This window comes from Pseudorasbora parva, chromosome 23, assembly GCF_024679245.1.
Source record: "Pseudorasbora parva isolate DD20220531a chromosome 23, ASM2467924v1, whole genome shotgun sequence".
Taxonomy (NCBI): domain Eukaryota; kingdom Metazoa; phylum Chordata; class Actinopteri; order Cypriniformes; family Gobionidae; genus Pseudorasbora; species Pseudorasbora parva.
This window is the reverse complement of record NC_090194.1, coordinates 915,001-925,967: the sequence shown is the minus strand read 5'-3', so window position 1 is coordinate 925,967 and position 10,967 is coordinate 915,001. Positions and strand designations below refer to the sequence as shown.

General features: G+C 43.2%; 1 protein-coding gene across 7 annotated transcripts in view; it reads left to right on the top strand.

Annotated features, from left to right (window-relative positions):
- Positions 1 to 290: 290 nt before the first annotated feature.
- nbeaa (neurobeachin a) overlaps positions 291 to 10,967 on the top strand; it is a 321,036-nt gene continuing 310,359 nt past the window's right edge. For all 7 annotated transcript variants that reach the window (XM_067433708.1, XM_067433710.1, XM_067433705.1 and 4 more), the window contains exon 1: positions 291 to 789. In XM_067433708.1, the coding sequence (XP_067289809.1) occupies positions 544 to 789 (246 nt within the window). In that variant the 5' untranslated portion in view covers positions 291 to 543. The remainder of the gene's footprint in view (positions 790 to 10,967) is intronic.

Here is a 10,967-nt window from a genome sequence, read left to right as displayed (position 1 = left end):
CTATTCATCAAAGAATCCTGCAAATGTTTTGCACATTCAAAAAGAAAATAAGAATTAAATGTTTCTGCGAAAGACATTATGATTAGGGCTACATACATCACAGGACTAAGTCGTTATTTGCAGTTGTTTAACGACCCAAAATAATCCCACTATCATTTTTATAGTCAACATAGCGTTAATCAGCTTTGCCTAATGCGGAGACACCCGTTAACGGGACGCACGCACGTGCTCGCGCCCGGTTAGCAGCGTTTGATTGACAGGCGGGACGCGGCGGCACGCAGGCGTGGTGAGCGTTCCCGCAGACAGGGGGCGTCAATATGGCGTCCTGAGGAAGACAACACACCGCAGATCTGACATCGGGAGGAGAGCGCGAACGCGCGTCAGACATCGCTCCGTGCATCGCAAGCGTCGGACGCGGATGCGCACCAGAGAGCCCGTGACACCTGATCGAGAATCTTCCTGCGTTTGATGCTCCGCGCTCGGTGACACTACAGCAGGTGAGACCGACGCGACCGCTCCTTTTTTTGGAGGATTGGGTCGGAAATGTCGAGCGAGAAACCGGTTGTGGCTCCGCTCACGGACCGAGAAGCGCCAGCCGCGCCACCGGGCTCCGGCTCCGTTACCGGGGACATGATGGTGTCCGGACCGGGCGCTGTGGTTCTACCGGCCGGGGTGATGAACCCCTCGGTCCCCATCCGGAATATCAAGATGAAATTCGCCGTGCTGATCGGTTTGATCCAGGTCGGGGAGGTGAGCAACCGAGACATCGTGGAGACGGTGTTAAATCTGGTACGTGTGTTTTTATTCACTAGCGCGCGTGCTTTAACAACGGTGATGATGTCATGAGAATCAAAATGCATCAATATCAAAACTCCCATTCACATTCATCACTATACAAAATATCGTGCGCATAACGTCATAATTCATCGCGCTGCGTTTGTCTGATGTGAACATTGTGTCATCATCAACACGCCGGCCTGCAACAATGACTCGCCAGAGAACGGCACGCATCTGCTCTTTCGTGGATTAATTAAACGATTTATGCTATCAAACGATATTTACTAATATGGGTTGTGTCCGTTTTATGACTGGCGGAATACATTCATTCTCATAGATGTACATCAGTGTGTGGGTGTTATTAATATTCACAGCGCGTTGAGGTGTCGTCTGTGATATTCGTTATGTTTAATGCTGTGTGTGTGTGTGTGTGTGTGTGTGTGTGATATGGCTGCTGTTTTTGCTCATGGAGGCCACGGGCTGCTATAGCGAGGTGGATTAAAGCGGCTTTAACTGAATTCTTGTTATGAAACGGCTTAGAAAATGCATTAACACAGATTCAGTGATGCGGATGCTGCTGCGAATGAACGGATGGAGAGTTTCTTTTTTGTAATTACAATAATTATTACAGTAGGCCTCCTTTTACAGGCCTGTTCACACTGGGGATGATGGATATCATGTTAAAGGGATAGTTCATCCATAAATGAGCCTGATGTTGATCTGCTGACCCCCAGGGCATCCACATGTAGGTGTGTGTGTTTCTTCAGGAGAACACAAATGAAGATTTTTAACTCAGCCGTTGCTGTGTGTCGGTCATATAATGATGTGAATGGGGAACAATTCTATGAGAGCAAAACAAACATGCTTAGACAACACACACACACACAGAGCCCTGTGGCTCATGACCACACACTGATGTCTGAAGACACGAACCCATCGGTTTCTGTGAGAAACACAACAGTGTTTGTTATTTTTACCTCATATCAGACGAATCTCATCTAGTGTTCCCATCCGATATTACTTCCGTCTGATGAGGTCAAACTGGCGCGATCATAGATATATATTGTGTAGATGCCTCATTCGACCGATCCGCTTAGGCACTAATGAGGGATCTATATATATATATATATGATTGCACCAGTTTGACCTCACCACTAGGTCTGTCACGATAACATTATGCTGGACGATAAATTGGCCTAAAAATTATTGCGATAAACGGTAACATTGCAGGTACATTTTTTCAAAGATCAATAAACTTTTATTTCTAAAGACTATTTAACAGTGAAAGCGGAAACATTTAAAAATCCACAATAAATGAACAAAACAACCAAAAAAACTGCAACAGATGAGGAGCATATTAGGGGCGCACGGTTCACAAAACCCACGGCGCGGTTCTGTGCGGTTCTTGTTTTTGTTTTTTTGTTTTAATCGTTAACGCTCCAGTAATTTTCATCAGCGTATGATATATAGCTTAATTACCCACAATTTAGGATACAGTATTAAAAACAAGTTATATCTTGTAATCATGCACAAACTGAACTGACCATCTCTGAGGTCATCACTCTCACGCTCTCTCTCACACTCTCACACACACACTCACTCTCTCTCACACACTCATACCCTCTCTCACACACTCATACCCTCTCTCACACACTCATACCCACTCTCACACACTCACACACTCTCTCACACACTCTCTCTCAAGCTCTCTATCACGTTCTTTCACACACGCTCACACACTCTCACACGCTCTCACACGCTCTCACACGCTCTCACACGCTCTCACACGCTCTCACACGCTCTCACACGCTCTCACACACGCTCTCACACACGCTCTCACACACGCTCTCACACACGCTCTCACACACGCTCTCACACACGCTCTCACACACTCACACCCTCTCACTCTCACACACTCTCTCTCACACACTCACACACTCATACCCACTCTCACACACTCACACACTCTCTCTCACACACTCTCTCTCTCACACTCACACACTCACTCTCTCTCTTACACACACACACACACGCACACACACACACTCTCTCTCTCACACACACTCTCTCTCTCACACACACACTCTCTCTCTGTCTCTCACACACACTCACACTCTCTCTCTCTCCGATTCCGGCAAACACACGGATAATGTGACCCGGCATTTGTTCCCGGGCCGCTAGATTTGGTCCATTCACACTGCCAGCGAAATACCGTAATATGTGTGCTTTCACACACAACCTGTAACGGTCCCGGGTCGAGTTGACACGTGACATCCTGATGTGCCGTATAACGGCGAGCGATCTCCGCTTCAGCGCGGATAGTAAGGAGCTCCGTGGTCTCGACTTGTGTCCAGTTTGCGCTCATTTCTGCTTGTTTAATTTTAGTTTCTTTTGTATCCGAACACTCTCTGCGTTTAAAACACCGACGAGCTCTTCTGGCACTGCAGGGTTGTGTTATTGAAGAAACAAGCTCTAGGAGTCGCACGATAACTACGCACATGCTGCGGCATTAGTTTCGGCTTTTGTTCACACAGCGCTCGTCCCGGGTCGAATCCCGCAATATTACTAGGTCCCTGACCCGGGTCGAATTCGGTAATCAATCCCGGGACGTGGTGCTTTCACACAGAAGGCGACCCGGCAATGCTCCGGGAATATTGCGTTTCGACGTGCAGTGTGAAAGGGGCTAGACACTCGCACTCTCACACACTCACACACTCTCTCTCACACCCTCTGTCACACACTCACACCCTCTGTCACACACTCACACTCTCTGTCACACACTCACACTCTCTGTCACACACTCACACTCTCTGTCACACACTCACACTCTCTGTCACACACTCACACTCTCTGTCACACACTCACACTCTCTGTCACACACTCACACTCTCTGTCACACACTCACACACTCTCTGTCACACACTCACACACTCACACTCTCTGTCACACACTCACACTCTCTATCACACACTCACACACTCTCTGTCACACACTCACACTCTCTGTCACACACTCACACACTCTCTGTCACACACTCACACACTCACACACTCTCTGTCACACACTCACACACTCACACTCTCTGTCACACACTCACACTCTCTCACATACTAACACACTCACTCTCTCTCTCACACTCTCACACACCCACACTCTGACTCACACACACTCACACACTCACACTCACACTCTCAGTCACACTCTCTCACTCTCTCACTCTCTCACTCACACACTCTCACACTCAAACACACTCTCACACACTCTCTTGTGTAATTGACGTAATTGTGTGTGTCATAGTCAGGACATTCACAGTCAGTGTGTTCTCTTCTGCCTTTCTGAGCGTTGTGTGTGTGTGTGTGTGTATCATAGTCAGGACATTCACAGTCAGTGTGTTCTCTGTCTTTCTGAGCGTTGTGTGTGTGTGTGTGTGTGTGTATCATAGTCAGGACATTCACAGTCAGTGTGTTCTCTTCTGTGTTTCTGAGCGTTGTGTGTGTGTGTATCATAGTCAGGACATTCACAGTCAGTGTGTTCTCTGTCTTTCTGAGCGTTGTGTGTGGGGACAATATTAATATAATAATATCTTATTGGGACAATAAAGCCCTCCCTACACCTTACCCTAACCGATTATTATCAAACACACGTTAGACACTTTATTTCCACTTTTCAAATATTTTCTTAATTTTTAATGAGTATAAATGCCTTTCCGATCTGATATGTGATGGGCGGAGTTACTGTAAATAGCAATTGCCAACAAGCCGGGATGTTTGCACTGTATGCAATAGCTTTCTTGTAACCTCTTAGCAATGCTTCAGCAACGTTTTGAAAACCTTTTTATTACGTTATGGCTACTTATGCATTATAGAGAGCGCAAGTGATCGATTAATGGCCACGATCGGTGCTTACTGCAGTCATGGAGTTTCCATTGGCGTTAATTGTGAGTTCTGGGTGTTTAGAAACATGCCATTGAAGGGATGCTGCAGCAGTTGCTCAATGCGCAGGGATGCAGAGTTCCTGAAGCTGTGCATGTGGAAGCAGGTGGAGGAGGAGGAGGGGTTACTGCAGTAGAGAGAGAGAGAGAGAGAGAGAGAGAGAGAGAGAGAGAGAGAGAGAGAGAGAGAGAGAGAGAGAGAGAGAGAGAGAGAGAGAGAGAGAGAGAGAGAGAGAGAGAGAGAGAGACGCTTCGATCTCTTTCCTGCTGGTGGGTCATGTGATCCATAGTGTTCAGATTCCACCATGCTTCCTATGTGTGCTGTGTTTTGGATAATCTAAAGCGACAGTGAACGTTTTCAACGGGTCACTGCCATCCAGTCAGCTCTTCTATTGTTTTCTATTGACCTATTTCAAGTAGAATATGTTCATTCACCTAAAGGATTATTAGGAACACCTGTTCAATTTCTCATTAATGCCATTATCTAATCAGCCAATCACATGGCAGTTCTTCAGTGCATTTAGGGGTGTGGTCCTGGTCAAGACAATCTCCTGAACTCCAAACTGAATGTCAGAATGGGAAAGAAAGGTGATTTAAGCCGTTTTGAGCGTGGCATGGTTGTTGGTGCCAGACGGGCCGGTCTGAGTATTTCACAATCTGCTCAGTTACTGGGATTTACACACACAACCATTTCTAGGGTTTACAAAGAATGGTGTGAAAAGGGAAGAGCATCCAGTCTGCAGCAGTCCTGTGGGAGAAAATGCCTTGTTGATGCTCGAGGTCAGAGGAGAATGGGCCGACTGATTCAAGCTGATAGAAGAGCAACTTTGACTGAAATAACCACTCGTTACAACCGAGGTCTGCAGCAAAGCATTTGTGAAGCCACAACACACACAACCTTGAGGCGGATGGGCTACACCAGCAGAAGACCCCACCGGGGACCACTCATCTCCACTACAAATAGGAAAAAGAGGCGACAATTTGCACGAGCTCACCAAAATTGGCCAGTTGAAGACTGGAGAAATGTTGCCTGGTCTGATGAGTCTCGATTTCTGTTGAGGCATTCAGATGGTAGAGTCAGAATTTGGCGTAAACAGAATGAGAACATGGATCCATCATGCCTTGTTCCCACTGTGCAGGCTGGTGGTGGTGGTGTAATGGTGTGGGGGATTTATGCACTGTTTTACATGTGCTGAGTGCGTGCTCTAAAAGCCTTTCTCAAACAGACGTGATTACTGGACTAACTTGACTTACTGTGATAATACTGTCAAATGCACAAAAGGTTAACATATATAAACACAGGTTATGTCTATTAGGTTATGTCTAATGTGAAAGTAAAGTTGTATATGAGTGACAGTAGCTCAGCCTATAGTGAATACTTGTCCTTAAAGGGACAGTTCACCTCTAAAATGATGTTAATAAAACAACAAAAGACAAAGAAAATCACTCACTGCTCTTGAATAAAAAAAAACTCTTAATACAGTAGCTTTTAATCAATGTATATTGAAGACTATGTAGTTTTAATTTTAGCCTACATTTATTCATTCAATTTCATACTTTAATGCTGCTGTACGTCTCTGAGTTGCCATTGTAAATCTTTATATATATATTTATTTTATATTCTACACTACACTGGGAATGTGTACAAGGGTTTTTTAGGTAGCGTTGTAAGTTTAAGTAAAGGTGTTTAAGTCTTTTAAGGAAAATAAAGAAATAGTATTGTAATAAAAACATTTTCTCCTTAACCTCTTTCTTTTCCTGTCGCATAAGAAAAACCGAACCGTAAACCGTGGTTAAACAGCGGTTTCGAGGTGTGTATTGAACCGTGGACTAACCGTATTGTTCCAAACCTAATCATCACAGTAGTTTTTATCATGAGAACCTTTGTAGACTCTGTAACATTGCCAAGAACACTGTAACAATCACACCTAGTACATTTTCAGTTACATGAAATATTATAAATAATGCTCTTCTTGTACGAAAGGGAATGAGGCTTTAGATGTCGTGCATTATGAGAAAAGAACACGGTAACAAAAGCACGGCAGCACTTTCCTAAACAAATCGATTTTCGTTTGTGGGGTGGAATGGATTTGTTGTGATGCTGTGCATTGTGGGCCATATTGACGGCTTCAGTCACAATGGAGATTTATTTTTGATATGCACATTAAATGGTTTCAGTGGTCGCTGCAAGTCACCATAATCCATCAGCCATTAAAAGGGACATATTATGTCCATTTTCACAAGATGTAATATCAATCTCTGGTGTATCCAGAATGTGTGTGTGAAGTTTCAGCTCAAAATACCCCAGATCATTTATTATAGCTTGGGAAATGTTACCCTATTTGGGTGAAACACTCAGTTTTTGTGTGTCCCTTTAAATGCAAATGAGCTGCTGCTCCCCCACCCCCCCTTCCAGAAGAGGGCGGAGCCTTTACACGAGTTTCAGATACTCTGCCAACAACAAAATCTCACTCAGACAAATTGTCAGAAATAAGCCGTTATGTGAATTTGGCATAACAGGTCCCCAGAGACACACACACACACACACACACAGACACACTCACTCACACTCTCTTGCACACACACACACACAAACTGAGCTGCTCCCGTAACCTGAAGCAAGCTCGTGTGTGTGTGTGTAGACACATATATAAGGAGTTCCCCCTTTTATGATGTCAGGAGTGTTCTGAAACTCAGTCGTGTTCATCATGAGAATAAACTCTCGATCAGAGAATAAAGCAGCGTGAGGGACAGAGCTTCAGACTCCGGTAATGCTGCAATAGTAGCAGTAACTGGAGCAATTATGGCCTTTTGGCAGAAATGATGGTTGTGTCGTTTTGCCATCGTTTGGGAAGAGAGAAGCGTTGCTGGCGTTTGGCCCGATGCCGACCGTAGGCGGAGTAGAGCTCATGAATTATTCAGCTCGTCTGAACCGCAGCTTGTGTCTGAGTATTGATCGACGGTGGATGCCATTTAGCACAGCAGATGTACCGATCACCTTAATTAATTGGCGATTCCGCAGGGCTCGGGAGAGGGCTGTGCATTTCAGGAAAAAGAGACTCCAAATGCAGGCGTTTAAAGAGTTTGCCTACGATGGGTTGTTTCTGCAGGCCAGGCCTAATTTGATCAGTCCCATTTTCCTTCAGTGTCTTCCCTACTATTGATATTCAGAGCAGAGGACTCGTGTGTGTGTGTGTGTGTGTGTGTGTGTGTGTGTGTGTGTGTGTGTGTGTGTGTGTGTGTGTCTGCTGGTAGAGCCTGAATGTAATTAGACTCGTCCTCAACCTCGTGGCCTTACTGTGGTATGCTAGACATCCCATCCAGACTCTCAACACACACACACACACACACACACACACACACACACACACACACACACACACACACGAGCACAGAGAATGATATAATGTGCCTCATGCAAATGCACAAACGCTTGATTTATTAATGCTTTTTTTTTTGTTAAGGCTCGATCCGATCATGAGCACAGCTCCTTATATTGTGCAAGCATGCAAAAAAAAAAAGCACAAACCTTTTTGATCTGTAAGAGTTTTAATGCTTTTGCTCATCAAGGTTAAGCATATATTGGACTATCCTGGGTTTAATATATCTGCACTGCAAAAAATGCTCTTCTTACTCAGTATTTTTGTCTTGTTTCTAGTCCAAACATCTAAAAATTCTAACATAAAGAAACAGTAACTAGATAAGTACAAATTATTGTCTTGTTTTGGGGAAAAATAACTCAAAATGAAGAGAGTTTTTGCTAAGATAAGAGAGGCATTTTTTTTTTTTGCAGTGTTCTATAGAACCTTTTCTTCTAGGAGTGTAGCGGCAGCAAATCTAATCTGCCCGCGAGTGTCGTCTAGCAACTCTCAATACCCGTCTGAGCTGTAAACGGCAAACTCTGGTCGGGCCAATCACATCGTGTATAGAGTCGGTGGGCGGGGCCATAATGACGACGGCCGAGTTGCGTTTGCGTGCTTCTAGTAAACACAGAAACTGGCGAACGGCGGCGGTCTGTCGAATCAGCTTTGACCGCGACTCTGGAAGACTTGAGTTAAGCTTTTCTCTGAGAAAAGAACAAAGAGCGGCACTGAAGTCATTCTGAAGAAGGGAAGATGTGTTCAGAGTTTAGCCGACCGGATACGGTGAATGTTTAATCAGTCAGCGAGCTCCGCTTCACCTTCGTTGCTCTGGTTGGTGTAGCGCTATCCTATCGCGTGCAGAGGGAGTTTGACAGACAGCCGTTTATCCGCCCCTCAGATTGAGCCGTCAATGGAGAGTTTCCAGACCAAACATCTTGATGTGGGTCAGGCTTGTCAGGCTAGAAAAACACTGATAATAATCCTAAATGTGTGTTGATCATCAGATCCTCATATGAGAATGATTTCTGAAGGATCATGAGACACTGAAGACTGGAGGAATGAGGAGGAAAATTCATTACATTTTAAAATATATTCACATAGAGAAGTTATTTTACATTATAATAATATTTCACAATTGTACCGTTTGGTTGTATTTTTAATGGTGTAAACGCAGCATTGGTGAGCAGAATAGACGTCTTCTTCTGAACACATTAAAACATTTCACACACACACACATGCTCTGGAGCAGATGATCTACAGGTGTATTTTAGGACTGTATATCTCACTGTAATCCTAGCTGGTGTATTTCCACATGACTTGTGTTTATGTGTGTGTGTGTGTGTGTGTGTGAGTGTGTGGGTCGCCGTGTCTTCTTTACCGTGGCTCTTCCCTGAGTGTATGCAGGGCTCCAGTTTTAGCTCCCTGCGGATCTGACACAGTTACTATTGTAGTCGTAGCTCTGATCTTGCGGAGTTCATCTCAGATAAATCAGGGAATGGGCTTCGTCTCCTTTGGCTGCTGTACTGTATTACATTAATTCCAGTTTACTTTACACGCTCACTGGAAATATGTCGGCTGAAATTATCATATGCATGGCGAAGGAGATGCACAGTACACTGCAAAACGTGCTCTTCTTACTCAGTCATTTTTTCTTGTTTAAAATAATAATCTTAAAAAATAATCTTATTTCTGTTTGGGACGGAAACGAGAAACAATATTTAAATCAGAAATCAGATTATTTCTCTCACCCCATCGGTATATCATTTTGCCTGTTTTAAGCAAAAACTCTCTTCATTTTGAGTTATTTTCAACAAAACAAGCAAAGATATCTCATGTCGTTTAACTAATCTAGTAAATGCATCTTGATTTAAGAATTCTTAGATATTTAGACTGGAAACAAGACAAAATTACTGAGTAAGAAGAGCATTTTTTGCAGTGTAATATTATTTGCCTTTTGTTGATTCAGTTTCTCCTGTGAGCTGATCTGCTCCCTGTCTGTCGTTTTCCCCTTCTCTCACTTCTCTCTTTTACACACACACACACACACACACACACACACACACACACACACACACACACAGCCGCCGAGGGCCTGACGTTTAGACTCTCCTGCCATTAGCAGAGCATCATAGTTTCCATGAAAACGGCTCCATGGGATGATTCTGCTTCCACCATACCAACTGTTGTCATCTTCAACAGAGATACACACTGGAGTGTAAAAGGAGTTTAATATACATCTCACACTGCAAAAATGCTCTTCTTCCTCAGTATTTTTGTCTTGTTTCTAGTCCAAACATCTAAACATTCTTAAAACAAGAAGTATTTACTAGACAAGCAAAAGTAATTGTCTTGTTTTGGGAAAAATAACTCAAAATGAAGAGAGTTTTTGCTTAAAATAAGATAAATAATCTGCCAATGGGGTGAGAAAAATAATCTTAATTCTGAGTTCTTTTTTCCCAAAACAAGACAATAATTTGTGCTTGTCTAGTAAATGTTTCTTAATGTAAGTATTTTTTGATATTTAGACTAGAAACAAGACAAAATAGAAAAGCATTTTTTGCAGTGCACTTCTGTTCAGAAGTTTGGGGTTGGTCAAATATTTTTATATTATTATTATTATTTTCACCAAGACTGCATTCATTTGCATATATATTTAAATATCATTGCAATTTAAAATAATTCCTCTAAGTCTTCAGTGTCCTTCAGAAATTATTCTCATATGAGGATCTGATGATCAACACACATTTAGGATTATCAAAGTTAAAAAGTTCATAATTTTGTGGAAACCCTAATACATTTTTTTTCTTGAAACATTAATGATAGATATTCAACATTATTGTGTCATTGAAATGTATCAATTACAGAATTTATTATTAGGCTTTAAAAAATATATCAAC